The sequence below is a fragment of the Halichoerus grypus genome, chromosome 10 (genome assembly GCF_964656455.1).
Source record: "Halichoerus grypus chromosome 10, mHalGry1.hap1.1, whole genome shotgun sequence".
In the NCBI taxonomy this organism is placed as follows: domain Eukaryota; kingdom Metazoa; phylum Chordata; class Mammalia; order Carnivora; family Phocidae; genus Halichoerus; species Halichoerus grypus.
In genome coordinates this window covers 105289187-105309047 of record NC_135721.1, presented here as the reverse complement: position 1 = coordinate 105309047, position 19861 = coordinate 105289187, and the positions used below count along the sequence as shown (strand labels likewise).

The window sequence follows — 19861 nt, the reverse complement described above, 5'->3', positions numbered from 1 at the left end:
AATCAATAAACCAACTTGAAGAGTCACCATGGTTGGTCTTTTCTTTTGGTACAAATATCAGTGACCTATGTTGGAGAAATCTTCTGGTCTTTTATTTCTCCATTAGTTCTAGAAAAATAGCCACCCTGAGCAAAACTAGAGAAAAAAAGGTATTCTCTCAATAAATTGTTAACTATTGAATAAAAGTTCCCAAGTTACTGTTTTGAAAATCTATCAGTATTCAGGGACTTAAAACACAGAGTAGTGATATTAAGTAAAAGAATTGCTTCATTAAACATACATCTGACCTTAAAATATTAATTCAAAATTATTTCTGCAGTCTTTGAAATTGATGTTACATCATATAATTTTTTTAGCTGTAAGAAAATATTTTGTGCTATGAATGAAAAATCATTTCATAGGAGCTTTTTATGTGAATTCTATAAGCTCTTGGTTGTTGTGGCTGTTTCATTTACTTCTTTAAAGTTTCCTTTCTTGGGGTGCCAGGGTGGCTCAGTCGTTAAGCATCTGCCTTCGGCTCAGGTCATGATCCCAGGGTCCTGGGATCAAGCCCACATCTGCCTCCCTGCTCAGCGGGAGGCCTGCTTCTCCTCCCACTCCCCCTGCTTGTGTTCCTGTTCTCACTATCTCTCTCTCTGACAAATAAATAAATAAAATCTTTTAAAAAAATAAAATAAAATAAAGTTTCCTTTCTTTCCTGTTTAGTTGGGTAACTGTGGAACTAAGAAACGTTTTGTATTGGATATAAATGCAATTTTCAGACTGACCTTAAACCAAAGGCCTATGAAAGACTATGTAAAAAAAAAAAAAAAAAAAAGTAACAGTTTTGCTAATTTCTATCTACCCTAAGCTTGTTGAGCCCATTTTTACTTTAAAATTTATGTCACTTGACACCAAAGATTAAAAATAAAATTTCAGTGAAGTGTCTCAAAATTATATCTTTTGAAATTATTTCATGCCATGTATCTGAAGAGTGGAGTTGGCAGAATTAGAGCTTCGACATTATGTTTATTTTAGGAAATTCTTTTCAGCAAAGGATGTTTCATTCCTGCCGAGTTTGATTAAGATAAACTCTTAAGCATCACACACTGACAAAATGTTATTTTTAGAACCCTTGTCAATTGTTGTTATAGTTGGATCAAACTAATAATTTTGTTCTTGTGTGCCAGTTCATCTTGTTTTGTGCATGTGTGCTTGCTTATTTATTTATTTTTTTTAAATTCGGGGCGCCTGGGTGGCTCAGTCATTTAAGTGTCTGACTCTTGGTTTCAGCTCAGGTCATGATCTCAGGGTCATGAGATTTAGCCCCGCGTTGGGCTCCGTGCTGAGCGGGGAGCCTGTGTGTCCCTTTTCCTCTGCTCCTCCCCACTCTGTCAATCTCTCAAATAAATAAATAAATAAATTTTAAAAAATATTTTTAAAAATTCTACCATGAAGGGGTAAGTAGTTAGAAGATGACATAGAAACAGGAAAGTGAGTTGAGGGGAAACAGTTGAGACCCAAACAGACATGAGGTGCTGCCTGAGTCCAGAATGGAGCCATGGCTGTCGAGGGGTCAGTGTCCTCAGAACAGACAGGCCAGGCTGCTGTCCCGTCCTGCCTTTCACATGATGGCCAGAGCCAAGAGGCGGCTCATGTCCCTCCAGTGGTGCCTTTGTTTTGACCTTCTGACCTAGTCTTCCTAGTGTCAGAATGGACTTGGGTGCCCAAAAGGTGTGCCACCATCCTATTCTCCTGATGGGAACATTGAAGGTCATTAATTTAGTTAAGAACCTCTGCTTTATTTTTTTTTAAGATTTTATTTATTTATTTATTTGAGAGAGAGAGAGAGAGAGAGAGCTCGAGCACAAGCAGAGGGGAGAGGCAGAGGGAGAAGCAGAGGGAGAGAGAAGGGGAGAAGGAGATTCTCCGCCAAGCAGGGAGACCAACGTGGGGCTCCATCCCAGGCCCCTGGGATCGTGACCTGAGCTGAAGGCAGATGCTTAACCGACTGAGCCACCCAAGTGGTTCCCCAAGAACCTCTGCTTTAACCAAACACCTTAAGTGCACGGAATCCTTGGTGCATCTGATTTCCCAGTGTGACTCACAAGCTTGGAAGTTTCACACATATAAAATGTCTGCTAAGTTGTTCTCCCTTAGAACCTCAAATTAAATAGAGATCATTGCTGGCAGGTCCCAGGCACTCAGGCTAAAGAGAACATTCAGAAGAAATGAGCTATCCTGGGGGCAAATTCAGACAGCCTCTTCCTCGTTTTTCTCTCTAACTGGTTTGGAATTTCTAACCACATCAGCAAATGGCTCACTGGCCTCGCTGAGCCCTTGAGGGCCATTCACAGGCTGACATCATGTCCCACTTCCGGCCCCACCACAGTCTTGATAATTCTGTCCCCTTTCACGGACTTGAGATCAGAAAGCTCCTAGCCACCAGGATATGTGATTTTAAAACTCTTTGAACTCTACAATATCCATAAATTTTATAGCTAAGCAAGGATACCCATAATTGTGTGGACGGCTAACAGGTTGGGGTTAGGAGTGATGATAAACTGGGTTTGATGGTTTAAAGTCAATATTTGGGTTTTGTTTTTATTATCATTGTAGCTTTTTATTTAAAGTATAACAACTCTGGGGGCACCTGGGTGGCTCAGTCCGTTCAGTGTCTGACTCTTGATCTCAGTTCAGGTCTTGATCTCAGGGTTGTGAGTTCAAGCCCTGCCTTGGAGCCTACTTAAAACTATAAAAATAAAAAAAAATAAAAGTATAACAACTCCGAGAATTGAATAACATAGTGTTACAACCACTTCTTCAAGTTGAATTTTATGAACAAAAGGAAACTTTTTAAATGCTAGAGTTTCTACTTTGTTATGTTTTAAATTTGTACTCTTAACCTTTTAACTTAATTTACAACCCTGCTGAAATGAGAATTTTTTTCTCTTGTAACATCTTTAAGTATTAGAAAAACCTTTATATCCGGTTGGCTCTAAGATCAATTTTCAACATTTAACAGATGTATCTCAAGTACAAAAAGTATAATCTCATCAAACTTTTGGTATTTGTTCATTTATTTCCTCCTATACAATTTTGTCTTACTAACTGACTCCTTCTAACCTCAGCATTTTCAATGTGCCTCTATCAATTCTTTAACCAAAAGAGCAATTTTATTTGTCCTCTTGCCTCTATTTCATTTTGGTTATGATTCAACCAGCATTTGTACCTCCCTAAAGTATTCTCTTATATCACTTACTCATTTTCAAGAGTTCCTTTTTTATTATTTTCTAGATTATATCAGGTCAGTTTCTTTCTGATAAGAAAGTCGGGACTTACGTGGAAGTGGATATGTTTGGTTTGCCTGTGGACACGAGGAGGAAGGCATTTAAGACCAAAACATCACAAGGAAATGCTGTAAATCCTGTCTGGGAAGAAGAGCCCATTGTGTTCAAAAAGGTAGGTCTCATATCCTTGATATAAGATGTAACTGCATATTCTAGGTGTTTCACTCTGAGAAAAAAAATTACAGGAAGAATTATTTGTTGCTAATTTGGGAATTTACACATTTATAAAGCAATAGCACTTTGGGGGCTATCTTAAAATCTGTTCAGGATCTCTGTGAATCACTTGTTTGGATTTTCAGAACTGTGTTGTGAATCACTTAATTCTAGTATACCTCATTTGGAAGACCAGAAAAACATATAAATTGACTCGTATCCCCTCATAATACAAGTGGTAAATGATACATTTTCATCGTAACTGAAATGAAGTAAAGTGAAAAGTAGGGAACAATATGGTAGCAGAGAGAAGGAAGCCCATACATCCTAAAAAAGAATATTAATTAAACTTTCTATAACCTCTCGCCTCTGGCAGCTGGTCATTCTATCTTGTCTGGATTCTGTCTGATAGAGTTAAAACCTTTCCATTTGAATGGGCCTTCTGTCTGTCTTCACCAAAAAAGCAAATCTTCTACACACATGCTTGTCACACAAAGGAAGACAATAGTCTAGTAGAAAGTGGAATAAACTATCTTACCATACCCTTTGCTTTTATCTGGCCAAAAGATCTAGAAAGGGTGTCTCCTGCAAAGAGAATATCTGTGTTAAAGGTCTCTGTGCTCCCACCATCTTTAATATGTTAATCAGATTTAATAGTAGTGTCTATTTCAAAGAATTATTAATAAGTATTCCCCAATACACTGAAAACATTTATAAAACGTCTGGCACTTTGAAAATAGTCAACAAATGTTAGCTTGCTCTTGTTACCAAAATTAAATTTTTAAGGATACAGTTAGCCTCATGTTCTCCACACATGTTTTACGTTGTGGGGGGAAAAGATGAGCAATTACTTGTTGCTAATTTGGGAATTATTTATAAAGCAATCTCATTTTGAAAGCTGTTCTGCAACCTCTATTTTTGCATGTTTGCTTTTGCTTTGAAAGTATAAAAGTGATTTGCTTTGAAAATATAAGAGTAGGGGCTCCTGGCTGGTGCAGTCTGTTAAGCATCCAACTCTTGATTTCAGCTCAGGTCATAATCTTGGGGTCATGGGAATGAGCCCCATATGGAGCTCCATGCTGGGTATGGAGCCTCCTTCCTCTCTACCTCTCCCTCTGCCCCTCCTCGCCCTCCCCTCCCTGCTCATGCTTGCCCACTCTCTCTCTCCCTCAAAGAAAAAGAAAAAAGAAAATGTAAGTGTAAAGGCTCAAATAGTGGTAAGACTACTAACTTTATATTTAAATGTTTGTCATTTCCATATTTGAAGATTACCTTTCTAATTTTTTCTTGGAGTTGCTCCTTCTTGTAACCACTTGTATCCTGCATTTCCCTCTAGGTGGTTCTTCCTTCTCTGGCCTGTTTGAGGATAGCAGTTTATGAAGAAGGAGGTAAATTCATCGGTCACCGGATCTTGCCAGTACAGGCAATTCGGCCAGGTATGGACAGTGTGGTAAGAAAGTACCAAAGCTGTCAAGAAAACCAACACCGCCTTACGTGATTGTTCAAGGGTGACTTAGGAAGCTGTCTGAAAACTCAGTGGTTTATAACAAGTGCTTTATCTTTATGCTCACAAGTCTGTGGGTTGGCAGGGTTTGGCTGGGATCAGCTGTGCGGCTGTGCTTTAGGCTGAGGGCTGGAGTTAGGTCTGTTCCCCGTGCGCTCATTCAGGCTTCTGGGAGGAAGGAGCAGTGGCACCCACGTATGGACATTTATGGCTGCCCCCTGGAATGCATATAAGGGCAAGCCCGACTCTGCGAGTGCATTTGAATCCTCTGTTTGCACCACAACCCTAACATCCTGTTGTCTAAAGCAAAGCATATGGCTAAGCCCCAAGTCAAGAAATCACATACAGGGGAAGAATTTGGACCAAGAATTCAGTCTATGACATACAATTTTAGGTTCTCTTTTGTGGGGAAAAACGTGATTGAAAAGGAAAATAATCAGAATCAACATTGTTTTCCTGTCTGATGAGAAAAATAATTTCACGTGAAACCATGTGATGAAAATAAGAAGTGACCTGTTTGTCATCCAAAGTCACCTAAAATAAACACTTCCATCGCATAGATGTTCCTGTGTTGTAACTAATATTGTGAAGAAAATATGTGATACACAGTATTGTCACCCTATAGGCTATCACTACATCTGTCTGAGGAATGAGAGGAACCAGCCTCTGATGCTCCCAGCTGTCTTTGTCTACATAGAGGTGAAAGACTATGTCCCAGATACATATGCAGGTAAACAACCTAAGTCAAGGGGATGTTTCTATCTGGGGCCATCCTTATTTTTGTGGTTTAGTGGAAGGAAAATTGGACCAAAAATAGGCAGGAAATTCTGGCCTCAGAATCACTTCTATTTATGTGTGCATGTTGATTAAATTGCTCAAGCCTTTGTGAATAGATTTCAATTTCATTTAAGTCCCAATAAAATATTGAGCATATTTATCTACTAGTGGTATTATTCTTATGGATCCAGCAATTTCTAACCCATGCTACTTGGTACTACAGCAGTACATCTAGGTCTGTACAATGGCTTTATCTTCAGCCAGTTTTAGAAGCCAGATCCTTTTCATTGGTGAAATCCTAAGTTTAGAGGAATTAACTTGTGACAATGTCAACCAGGAATCATAAATTTAAATACTCATGGTGTTAAGTGGCCTGATTATAAGGTATTGGGGAGTGGTGGAGACTATGGCAAACTTGGAGCACATGCCCATCCAAAGATGGCAGCCATAACTCACTCCAGATAGACAGTATCATGTGTGAATGATACTCATATTGCCAAGTCTTTGGGTTGTTTCAACAGTCTGGAAAGCAGGCTTTTTATGTGAGATATTTTCCTTCATTTATGAAACACCATTTGGGCCAAATAGGACAAGTGTGTGGGCCATTGTTGGAATGGATGGGCCCCTCAAAATAAACTGAAAACTATGTAATATTGAGGTATCTTGTGTTGGAGCCTATCCAGTTTGGCTGTCAGAGCTGAATTCCCTTGAGTTCTGTCTTCCTGAGGTTGAAGCAAAGGGTCCTGACTTGTCCATTTCCAAAATGTTGGATGGATGAGTGGATAGTTACATGGTAGATAGAAGAGTGGAGATGGAAGATGATTCGGTGGATGGGTGGGTGAGTAGATAGATGATGAGTGAATGCATGGATGGATGAATGCATGGATGGATGAATGGATGATGGATAATCAATATATCCAGGACCTTTGATCTAAAATGTCTCTTCCTTATTTAGATGTGATTGAAGCTTTGTCAAATCCAATACGATATGTGAATCTGATGGAGCAAAGAGCTAAACAATTGGCTGCATTGACACTGGAAGATGAAGAAGAAGTAAAGAAAGAGGTGAGCGAGTGTTCTAATCTTATGTGGTATTAAGCATGATTTCCACACCCAGTGGCTGGCTCTGCCTATGTAACACCATACCTCATCAGAAGAAAGTAACACATTGGAAAAACTCTTTGATGGAGCTCAGCATTGTCTCATAAAACATCTATATGATTGACTGAATTTTTCATATTTCATCCTCTTCTGGTATTCCGTGCCCACACCAGCATCTTATTTTGTGCCTGCATTGAACAGTCCACATCTGGCATTTCAGGTGAAAGTTTCTAACTGATTTCATATTAATTAAAGGTGACTAAAGCACTTAGAAAAGAAGGTAATCATCATGTATTTAGTATTTTCTTTTTTCTTTAATCTAAAGTGCAGGATTTTCAAAGTGCTTTGTGACTTCTTAGAATACATAAAGTCCTTAATACAAATACCTAATGTGTAGTATGAGCCATAAAATGTTTACTACTATTATTACATTGTATACTTATATATTATAATACATATTCCCAAATAATTGGTATATTTTTCTAAATAAGATGTCACAAGGCAAAGAGTAATCAAGGAAGGGACTGGAAATATTAGAAGTAAAATTTAAAAATATAAAGCTTCTATGTAGACTGGCAGTCCTTTAGTTTTCAAAAAAGTGAAATATAGTTTAATGATTGGAGGTAACACGAATATTAAAAACAGTGAAAGAAATAAGCTATTTTCATACTTCATTGAATATTCTGAAGATAAATTCATGGAGAAAGATGAGAAAAAATGGAGAACTATCAGAATGGGGGGAAATTTTGAAAATTGTTTGGATAACTATAACTAATAGCAAGTCCATAAAAGTTGATATAATTTATTTTTTTAAGATTTATTTATTTGTTTGAGAGAGAGAGCGAGCATGCAAGCAGAGGGGAGGGGCAGAAGGAGAGGGAGAAGCACACTCCCCACTGAGTGTGGAGCCCAATGCGGGGCCTGATCCCACAACCCCAAGATCATGACCTGAGCCAAAACCAAGAGTCAGATGCTTAACCAACTAAGCCACCCAGGCGACCCAAGTTGATATAATTTATTAAATAACTTTTTTCTTATTCCAAAAGAAATCTAGGTTTATCATGGAAAATTTTTAAACTAAATATAAGAAAAGAAAAATCCCAAAGATACTACCTAGAATTCAAACCCCTAAGCCACTCAGACATAACACTGTAAATATGGAGTGTATAAAAAGCTAGTCTTTCTATGCACAATTATTACTTTTTCATAAAATGGGATAATATTCTCTATCTGTGTTTTAACCTTTTATTTTCACTTACTGCAAATATTTTCCATGTCATTAAATATTCTTCTATGACATACCCTTTAATGACTTCATGGTTTTCTATCATATAGCCATACCATAGTTTATTTTTCCAATTCCCTATTATTGGATATTTGAAATACTCCACTCTTTTAAACAGATCTTCAGTGAACATATATAAATACATTTTTGAGCACATCTATGATTATTTCCTTCTTTTTTTGCATAGAATTTTAGAAATTTTTGATCTAAGATATGTTGAGCTAATTGAACATGAGAAAAAAATGAAAGGAAAGAAAAACATTCAACATTAGAGTAACATTTCCCAGGCTCTTATTTACACTGCCAGCATCATATCCCATAGGACCAGTAGAGAGTGAAATTTAAAGTTAAACTGGTAAGTTTCATAAATAATGCTTTTTGTGGTATGCAATAAATAAGGTTATAGGAAATTTTTACATTGCCAGAAAATTATGCCTAACAGCAGACATGAATATACTTCCAAGGTCATCTGTGCCTCTAACATCTATGCTTAGCATCTGCAGAGGGGAAAAAAACAAATGAGAAACACCTAGGCCCCCTGCGTGAATTTTGAGGGCTTAGTCCAAGCACTCACTGCTTGTGTGGGGCTCACAGAAGGAGGGGTCTTCCCACGCTCCAAGCAGATGCTATTGGTGTCCTACCCAGACCTTCTTTATATTTATAACTTTTTAAAAGATTTTATTTATTTATTTGAGAAGGAGAGTGAGAGAGAGCACGAGGAGGGTGAGGGGCAGAAGGAGAAGCAAACTCCCCACTGAGCAGAGAGACCGACTCAGGGCTGGATCCCAGGACCCTGGGATCATGACCTGAGCCAAAGGCAGATGCTTAACGAACTGAGCCACCCAGGCGCCCTCAGACCTTCATTTTAGTGCTGCTTCACCCACGGCCACAGGACTGCTGTGGGTGTGGGCTGCAGACGGCTCATGGCTGCAGACTTTTCCAGAGGACTGGCCTGGGCTGATAGGAGCTACTTTGCTGGAGATGTCTGGTAGATTATTCTCGGAAGGGGGTGACCCATGCTGAGCGACTGAAAGATCCAGGAGAATAAGAGCCCAGGTCCCTTGCTTCTGGGTGGGCAACTTCTGTATTACAATTCACACTCCTGAGCCCCCATGGGATCAGGCTGACCCTGGACTCCAGGCTGAGACCACATTTCAACTTAATCTTTTTTCCCGTCTTACCCTGCTTTCCTCACCTTCCTGCAGTTTCCTCCTGTTCTTGGTAAATCACGCACTCAACCACCGCCATGTTGCATTCTGCTTATAGGGAACGTGAGGCTGAACAGTTGCTGTTTTATACTGAAAATCAAGAACAAATGCCCTTTCTGAATTTTTTGTCTGGGAACCAGAATTTAAATGTTTGACAGCAGTTACATCTTTAATTCTGGTGGTTCTTTAGAGATCATAGCACTTTTTCTTTCCAATGGCCCTCAAAAAGATTAAGAGGAGAAAATTCAGTGAATTTCTCATTTTGCTCATATAGACGCCAATATGTAATTAGAGGCTCTCCTTAGAAATCTAACAGAAGCTCTGAAATTCTTTTCTCTTCTACCTGCTTTAGCTCACTAACATATGTAATAAAATATAATTCAAGGTAAAGATAGTTCATGTAGATAGAAATAATCCTTAATAATATCTCTTTAATCAACTGGATGTGTTTTATTTTCTAGGAAATAAAAGTTCAAAGAAAGCATTTTCAAGTGAAATTGCACGTATTGTCACTATTTAGAAACAATGCATTTTCTATCATCAATTTCTACACATTCATTAGCCAGGTTCTCCAAGGAGTGAACCCTCAATTGGAGAGAACATTTCAAGACACTGCCAATTTCTGCTTATATAGTACAGCAATTGAGATAAAAATTCTCCTAATGGAGTATTTTACTCATGGTGCACCAGAGAGACCATTTTTCTCGTGATTGCAAAAAAATGTCACTCTAAGGAAAGGGAGACCTAGGGCCTTCAAGATGTCAGGGATCCTGTCACACTACCGTCCGTTCAAAGCCTTATCTTTGCACCAAACATCACATATCAAAAATCTATTTAGAGAGAATGCAACGCTAATGGATATAAAAATACAGAAGAAGCATTTTAGGTCAACTTTATTTTTGTTTCTCCTCTAGCAGTGGTGATCAGAATGGATTTTCAGTAAATGCATAATATTCATTAAATTTAGAGGATATTTAGACATTTTCAGTTTTAGAAATCATTTTAGAGGCATTGAATCCCATAGATTCCAAATGGTCCAACAGAGAAAATATGATTTTTTTTAAAGATTTTATTTATTTATTTGACAGAGAGGGAGAGAGCAAGCACAAGCAGGGGGAATGGCAGGCAGGGGAGAAGCAGACTCCCTGCTGAGCAAGGAGCCCTATGTGGGGCTCAATCCCAGAACCCTGGGATCATGACCTGAGCTGAAGATAGCTGCTTAACCAACTGAGCCACCCAGGCTCCCGAAAATATGATTTTTTTTTTTTACTTTGAAATGTCAAAACCCTAAATGACCTCATTTTTAAAACTCAAGAAAAAAAAATCATTTGCCCTTACCATGTAACTCTAGGAAGGAAAAGTCATTCCACACCTTTGAACACCAGTGTGCCCTTTATCTTGTCTTGTAATGATGTAAGTTTGTTTGAATGAGGCCACTGAAAATAAGTAGCTGTGGTTTTCTCAAAAGAAAATTCTATCTAGGACATGGCAGGCACTGGAGACACTATTTTAGCAGCAAAGACTTTTTTAGTATAATCCTTTTAACTTGGTAGTTATAAAGGTCATTTCTATTTGAAAATTAAAGACTTCATTGGACTGCAAAATATCCTCAGATTTTTAATACTTTAATAAATTATCTTCATAGAGTAATTTGCAAACCAAATAACTAGGCAAGTTGAAAATTTCCCCATGCTTTGAACACTAGATGTTTGATTCAGATCATGTGAAAAGATAGATAGATATCTATATATAAATCCAACATATTTATGTAAGTTAAAGAATAATAGAGATTTTAGTTGCTGGGTTTATTTTATGTCTTTTAAAGTTGTCATTCAGGACACTGGGTTAGTAAAATTGTAGAAAGTTGCCTAATCTGAATTATAACAAAGGCTTTATAATATTTATAGCTATTTCTTTATTTAAAAAAAGGTATATAAAAATTTTTTAAACATAATAAACCACCAAAAAAAAAGGCCCTCAGTAATCTTGGAGATACTGTTAACATTTTTGGTGTATGTCCTTCTAGCAAGTAGATGCATATATATTTTTCTTTTAAAAAATATTAATTTTTAAAAATGGTTTCACAATCCTAATGTTTTCATGTGGTTATAGAAATGCCTAATGAGACACCGGTAACACTCCTGATTTTCTATTTTTAAAATACACCTGTAAAGAGAAAAAAGTAAATATCCAATGTATTGAATACAAAATATTATGTGACATCTTTAATGTCCACATGCAGTATTTGAACATGACTTGCTTTAGCATGTTGGGGAATGCAGAAGCATTTTACTGAGCGCATACTACATACCTGGCACTGTTCTGAGCCCTTTCATGTATTAACACACTTACATCTTAAAATATCCGTACGTCTTGGTTACTATGATTATTCCCATTTAGCAGATGAGGAAACTGAGTACCGGGAGATTCGATTTCTCAGCCAGTGTCACACAACCAGTAAGGAGCAGAGTTGGCATTGAAATTCAAGCCATCTAGCTCCAGGACTCATGTTCTACAACAGCATTTCTATAAGTCTGATGTGCAGACCAGGGCATCCTGAGTCAGCATGTCTGGGGTGGGGAGAGGCTCAGCATCTCTCACAAGCCCCAGGTGATGGGATAATGCCATTCCACGGAGCATACTTTGAGAAGCAAGGGTATACACTCCACCCCATTGTACTACCTCAATAACAAAACTGCAATTTTCTGGTAACCGTTAACAAGGACTACGCTTCATTCCTCTTTCTGTCCTCTATAGCTTGTTGCCTGGATAATTAAGCACAGAATATTAAGACCTTTACTTTAAATGGTAGTAGCAACCTTTGAATTGGATTTTTTGTCGAATCAAATGTCAGGATTCCCCCCCTTTATATCACAGGATATTACATTGTTCTTCAGTAGTGAGGTTTATATATGTGGGTTCCATTTAATTAGTTTGTACCCTGGCTTCTGGCCAAAATTCAGTTCCCCCCCAACTCAAAAACTTCTAAGGCCACATTCATTCACTAAGTGTTCATTTCCACCCTTGGAGAAAGCTATGATATAAGACAGAGAACTTGATACCCCAAACCTTACTCAACCCTCAAGGCCAAAATTTCTGTTCTGAAGAGTTCCCTGTATCATCTGTGTGTGTATTACACAGCAAAGGTGTGTTAGTGGTCTTCATATCACTTTGACATTGAAAGGGAAAGCTGTTTAGTAATACCATATTTTCATTAATTCCAAGAGGCCTACTTTTTAAGTTGTCAGACTCATGTGTTCTTATAAGTGAGCTGGAATGTATCAAAAATAATTTATTTCCTTATTCAGTGTATGGCACTGTAGGCATCATTGATGGGATTTGATTATTTGAAAAGAAAAAGGGTTTATATGATCTAGTGTGGATTTCACCGGTAGGATAACAACCGCAAAAATTCAAGGCGGTACAACTCATAAGGTTACTGTGTTTAACTTCAGAGAAAGCATTGGGTGTCATTTAATCTATTTCTAAGACAGAAGCTTGATGCCTCATCCATGGTTCAAGAACTTGGCGCTAAAATCAAAGATGAGGTTTCCTGGTCATTTTGGATTCTCTTTAAATGAAAATCTTGCTCCTCAAATAATAATTTAGCAAAATACCAACTTATAGAAACAATAGTTTCTCACAATCCCTGAACTTTAAAGCATCCAATAAAGTAGGAAGAGAAAATTTGCCTTTTTGGAGATGGCCTTTAGATAATGACACTACCCCTTTATTTCTATATACAGCTCTGGAGTTTACAAGGCATTTTATTGGGTGCCCTGGAAAAAACTAAGCCCTAACTAGACAACACATAATCCCCATTTTTAAAAGAGGGAACAGTTGCTTATCATGGTAGATTGACTTGCCTAATATCGGTAAGCAAAAAATGGAACTAGAGTCTTTTTAAATGAGTTCTCAAGGGAAGACCATATATGAATTTGAGTTGAAACTACTCAAGGATTGGTTCAGTCTCACTGCTTTTACAAATTCCTCCATATCAATTTTTCAAATTTCAATGGATTCAAATAAGGAGCTTTGGGTTCATCTGCCCAAAACAGCACTACATCCAGAAATTTGAATATTGTAGTCCATGCCAGGCCCCTACCATAGGGACTGTAAAAGTGTGACTCTCAATGACAGTTTTTCACTCTCTAGAGTAAGACTTCTTAAATTTTACTGTGCATACAGATCACCTGGGGATCTTGTTACAATGCAGATTCAGATTTCATTGTTCTGAAGCAGAGCACAAAATTCTGCATTTCTAAGGAGCTTCCAAGCAATGCTGCAGCTACTGACCTATAGGAACAGATTCTGAGTAGCAAGGCCCTCAGACTTAAGCATCTATCAGAATCACCTGGATCACTTCTTAAAACACAGATTGCTGGCCTCGCCTTGAGAGTTTCTGACTGAGTAGGTGTGGGGTGAATTTGCATTTCTGATGAGTTTGTTAGTGATGTTGATGCTGCTGGTGAAGGGACCACACGTTGAGAACCAATGCTGGGGAGTCCTACATCTGTGTCTCACTTGGGACTCTCCCCATGTGGAATTAAAAGCCATTATTCCATCCACTCTAAAATGTCAGCTTTATCACAGGACCCCAGTAGGGCTCCAAGAGAAACTCTCTTCTCAGGGAATTGTCCAGAATCTGTTTTGTGAGTGATTGACCGTAGTATCTGCCAAGTGATTTGGCTTAATTCAAAAGATACATTCCCACAAGATGAATGTTAAGGGTGGTTGGTCTACAATCTTTTTTTTTTTCAAGTAAATGCTTTGTTTATTGACATTCCTTTTCATCTTTATTCAAATATGCATATTCATTTTTTTTCTCATAAGTGGTCACTTTATAGATAACATTTTCATTTGTAGCATTATATGGTGAGTGGTTTTCCCTTTTGCTTGTTTTGTAAAATCTCCCTTCCCATTATACAACATCCCTGCCTTTTCCTATTCTTACAGGAAAAACAAAAACAAAAACAAAAACCCAGTACTTGAAGATAGATATACAAGGATGTTTGTACAAGCATTGTTTTCTGTAGGTGCAAAAAGTAGAAAGAAGGTTAGCTGTCCATCCAGAATACACGGTATTGCATCCATTCTGTGAAACGGTATGTGGCTTTTAAAACCAACTGTTGGCGTCTCTGATTTCCTGGCCCAGAACAATGCAGGTGGCTTGAGTAGTGAAGTGTCCACGCAATTTTTATTTTGTAAAAGGACATCACAAAAATTCCTTGCATGGTCTACATTCATTTTAAAAAGAAAAATTCATGATTTCTGCCCAACTATAAAGAGTTCATTTCTTCTGATTTCTTTGGCGACTGTATTAAATATTTCTAATAAATTAAAATGGGCAGGAACGATAATATATGTAACATATATAAAATTGTGTCTCCCTTTAATCTCTTTCTAAATAAACTGCCATAATTCTGAATTACATGCAGATTCTCTGCAGACAAGAGCAGCATCTTCATTCACTCACTGATTGATTCATTCAAAAAAAATTGTTTTCTTATGGTAGCATAAGGTGGTTCTTTAGTTTCAGGACCTTGTCATTGACAGTGTATGTAGTGATTATATGTGAGCTGAAAACAAAATGCAGATTTCTTCATTTATTCATTCAATTAAAAAATTTTTGAACACAACTTTGTCAGTCACCATGCTGAGCATTATATACTATATATATTATATGTAATATATGTAACATATTATTAATTATATATAATATATAATAATATATAATGTATATTATTAATAACATATATTAATTATATATAATGATGAAAAAAATCAGATGCTCTCGTAGGCCTTACAATCTGGAGGAAGAGACTAACATTAATAAAAATTCATGCATATACATGTGAACAGCTGTTACAAATGTTTCAACAAAGATACCATGTGAATGCTGATGACTTTTTATGTGATCACAGATATGACAAAAACTGAAGTCAACAGATGAATTTATTCAGCTCCTTAAAGCTCTCTTCTGCTTCTAACTCACTCTGGTAGATTCTTCACAATATAGTTTTGCCATCATTTATTATAAAAATTGTCAAACGTAGCCAAATGTTGAAAGAATTGTATAATGAACATCTATATATCAATCACCTGGATTCCACAATTTAAATTTTGATGCATTTGCTTTATCATATCTATATTCATCCATCCCTCTATCTATTCATTATTCTATCTTATTTTTTAATGCATTTCAAAGTAGGTTGCAAATATTAGTATACTTCATCCTGAAATGCTTCAGAATACATACATCGGGAGGTTTTTAGAAATGTTTTTAATTCCTTAGAAATGTGCAGTAGATACATTATTTAATTTCATCCACATAATATGAATTCAAGGTACCAATTGTATGTATGGTTGAGGAAGTTCTATCTTGAGGGAAAAGCCCACATCTGTCCTGAATGGACTGGATTTCTACATGATGACATTATAAGACTTGCCCTTGATATTCAGTAAAAGCTGATGACCCTGCCCCTTACTCATATGGTATCTGAATCAAGATGCTGTCATCCTAACCACTACATGGAAGGGATTATACTTTTTACGTGATTCAGGCAGGACAGCATGACCCAACACCTCCAATAGTACAATAAATTATTTGGTATTTGAAAGACCCCTTACTTACTATATTACCCTTTCAAATAAATTCCCCAAATCCTAGTTTTCTATTGCTTGATTGTCAGATCCAAATTTTCAATGCGCTGGATGGAAATCTTTTCAACTGGTGTACCAAATGGCATCACCTCCTTCTGCAAAACTTGTAAAAGAAAACGGCCTTCCCAGTAATCCTCTTACTAATTCACTTGTGTTATAATTTACAGTCACTTCTGTTCATTTTGAAAAGAGGAAGGATATAAATTTTTTTTAAATAAAATCTTGGTTTTAACAAGTCCATTATCCCATGTTTTGAAGGAAAAATATTGTAATGCTTCTATTTGGCCACTAGAGGGCAGGCACCTACTGCTGTAGTTCATTCTGCACAATTTTCTCCACCCAACTAAGCAAAATCTAGTGCAACTAACATACTATCTTCTGAAACTTCTTTCCTTGAAATTTATTTAATTGGATCCCAGGAAGCTCTCCATTAAATTGAGAAAACTGAAATTTCTTGTTCTTTTGTTTCTATCGCAATTTCCAGTAAAACATGAAAGTATTTCATGCTTATTTTATTTAAACTCATAAAAAAGAGTATTTGGGGAAAGGCTAGGCAGAAATAAAGCCACAGGGGTTGATCCCCACTGATTCTTTTGATCAGGACAAGGAATTTGGTTTTTGCATTTCAGCTCACATATCTATAAAGGGGAATTATTCAACCTTTCAGTGATGATGTCAAAACCCTTCATTCTAGTATTGTATTACTACTATAGGCATTTTTTGTTTCTCAGTTCTTGTGTTTAGCTGTTCTATTTAACTCATTTAGCTTTTTATACATGAATGCCTTTTTAGTGTAACAGAGTAAACTTTTTGAGAATGATGTTCACATTTATACATCTCTAAATTTCAGCTGCAAATTAAGTTACCTTTGTGGTTCCTTAAAAGTTGCTATTAGCATAGAATTCAGAGTGGAGTAGGGCAGCAGTGAAATTCAGACTTTAGATTCTAACACATATTCGAACACCAATCCTGCTGTTAACTGGGTGGCCTCTAGCAAGTTATATGACTTTTAATAAAGTCTTTAGTAAAGACCTTTTTTTAAAAGATTTATTTATCCATTTATTTGAGAGAGAGAGAAAAAGAGAGAGCACAGAGGGGGAGAGGGAGAAGCAGATGAGCAGGGACCCCGGGATCATGACCCGAGCCAAAGGCAGATGCTTAACCAACTAAGCCACCCAGGCGCCCCTGGTAAAGACCTGTAATAACACCTTGGATTTCTTTGCCTCATGGTGGAGGTGAGCAGGCAGCCCACGTGGGCTGCAATGAGGCTGGTGTATCTAACACCATCGAGCACTCGCTGATCTACAGCTGCTTCTATAAGCACTCTCCATGAGGGAACAGTCGATTAGAATCTGTACCTACTGCCCTTGGTTAACATAGTATTTTAAACATCAGTCTGATATATTTGCCATCATAGATTCTTACTAAATTAATAAATAAAATTTGTTTCCGGAATATCATAAGAGACACCTGACAAGTATCAAGCAAAAAAAAAAAAAAAAAAAAAAAGCAAAAACAAAAAAACTGTGGAGGAGCCCCCAGATTCCTTAGTCCAGCATTCAGTCCTCCTCCCCCACCCTTTGTTCTCCACCTTCGTCGGGCCCCTGGGGCGAGGAGGCGGGGCGTGGCGGGCTGCCGCTCACTTGGCCCACTGCGTTTCCCAGCATGCCCCTCTCGCGCCAGCGTAGCTGTGGGTGCACTGCTCGCCCTGACACGGTCTCCGAATTCTAGACAAACCCTGCTCCTCCGAGCGGAGCGTACAGATCGGCAGCTTCTGGGCCAAATGTGGTCTGAAGATGTGCTTTGTTTGGCCTCAGTGATTTAAAATTAGGAGCTTTCACACATACGCACACACAAAATTCGTTTTCCCCTTTTCTCGAAGCCTGGGCTGAAGCTGAGTGGCAGCCGCCCCTTTCCAGGAGCTCCCACTCCAACTCTGGCCATGGCCCCACTTTGCCCTGTTGCGTTAAGTCTGGTCAGTTTGTTCATTTCCATCCTTTCCATTAACAGCCTATTCATGTACAGTCTGAGGGGCGCCTGTCTGGCTCAGTCGGTGGGGTGTGCGACTCTTGACCTCGGGGTTGTGGGTTCAAGCCCCACGCTGGGTACAGAGATTACATAAAAATACAATCTTTAAAAGACTGTACGGTGTCGTTAAGCATCTGCTCAGGTCATGATCCCAGGGTCAGGGATCGAGCCCCACATTGGGCTCCCTGCTCCGCGGGAAGCCTGCTTCTCCCTCTCCCATTCCCCTGCTTGTGTTCCCTCTCTCGCTGTGTCTCTCTCTGTCAAATAAATAAATAAAATCTTTAAAAAAAAAAAAGACTGTACGGTGTGAATGGCGCCCCCTGGAGTTCTGCAGTGCAATCCACCTTCCTGGAGGCAGGAAGCTTACCTCAAAATCCAGCGCCAAACCTTGGTGGTCTCTTTATCATCAGTTATAACTGTAACGTGTTTGCCTGCATGTTTATTCAACATTTATCGGCCTTAAAAAAGAAAAAAAATCTCTCTGAATTGATACATTATGTCAGTTTCTGGGATGTAGGGCTTTGTCTTGCACAACCTTATAAGCAGAGATTTATTTTTCCTTCAACCTGACTCAAGTTGATGATAGAACTTGGCTTCCCAAGGGCGCACAACTACATGGAATGTCTGCAAACCTGATACAAGGAGAAAATAGGCTTGCAGGATTCATTTTGAACACACTTCCAGCCTGATACCTCCAAGACACTAAGTTTCGTTGCCAAAAAAAACACATACTATTGCCTTCATGAAAGCTGGCCTGCCATCACCTCTTTTTACCTCCCTCAGAATTTTCTTTTACCCTTTCTCCAGAGGGCTAATTTTAGCCCGCTGTTACATTGGGAAAAAATGTGATTTATCTCCCACATGGTTCCAGAAACCTGCCTGGATATAGATGGGGAAGGTCGGATGCCCATGGAACAGGAGTACCCTCCTCCCGTGTCCCAGGCAGCTGAGTTTGGTGACTGCAGGCTGGGAGGCTGGGACGCTGGGAAGGCTGGGAAGCTTTCTCTTACCTTATTTTACCCAGAGGACCAGGTCCTGCTGATGTCCCAGGGCCCTTTCCCACATTCCCTTTACTTCAGTCCATCCTGTGCAATGTACATGCATCTCCTTTATGAATTTTGTGGCCAAACATCTATGATATTTCTTCTCAAGTGTCCCACAAACCCAAATGCCTGCAGGAGTGAGACAGGTAAAGCCTAAATGAGTAAAGAGGGAACCATCCTAAGAGGGGTAGAAACCACTCCATTCTAGCCCAACGTGGGGAACGCGGGCCCAGCATTGCCGATCTGATTTTTCAAGAAAAGTAAGAAATGGGGCGCCTGGGTGGCTCAGTCGTTAAGCGTCTGCCTTTCGGCTCAGGTCGTGATCTCAGGGTCCTCGGGTTGAGCCCCACATCGGGCTTCCTGCTCAGCGGGGAGCCTGCTTCCCCCTCTCCCACTCCCCCTGCTTGTGTTCCCTCTCTCACTGTGTCTCTCCCTGTCAAATAAATAAATAAAATCTTAAAAAAAAAAAAAAAGAAAGGTAAGAAATTCGTTTTATTAACATAAAATCTCCTTCATTAAAATCTTTGGCAACCTTGGGTGAGCCAAAGAAAACATTTCCATGCACTGTGTTTGGACCCCATGCCTCCAGTTTACAATTTTTTTTTAAGTTTTATTTATTTAAGTAATCTCTACCCCCAGTGTGGGGCTCGAACTCACAACCCAAGATCAAGAGTCACATGCCCCTCTAACTGAGCCAGCCAGGAACCCCCACTTTGCAATTTCTTGGTGAACAAAAAATATGCAATCCCTCCCTTTGGCATAATGCTTCT

The 19861-nt window shown here is 38.5% G+C and overlaps 1 protein-coding gene across 5 annotated transcripts in view; it reads left to right on the top strand.

The window, feature by feature from the left end:
- PLCB1 (phospholipase C beta 1) overlaps nucleotides 1–19861 on the top strand; it is a 663588-nt gene that overhangs the window by 531849 nt on the left and 111878 nt on the right. For all 5 annotated transcript variants that reach the window (XR_013441954.1, XM_036122370.2, XM_036122371.2 and 2 more), the window contains exons 20-23: nucleotides 3277–3441; nucleotides 4819–4918; nucleotides 5612–5716; nucleotides 6719–6828. Coding sequence is in view for 4 of the 5 variants with exons in the window: in XM_036122370.2 (XP_035978263.1) it covers nucleotides 3277–3441; nucleotides 4819–4918; nucleotides 5612–5716; nucleotides 6719–6828 (480 nt within the window). In the remaining variant the exon portion in view is untranslated. The remainder of the gene's footprint in view (nucleotides 1–3276; nucleotides 3442–4818; nucleotides 4919–5611; nucleotides 5717–6718; nucleotides 6829–19861) is intronic.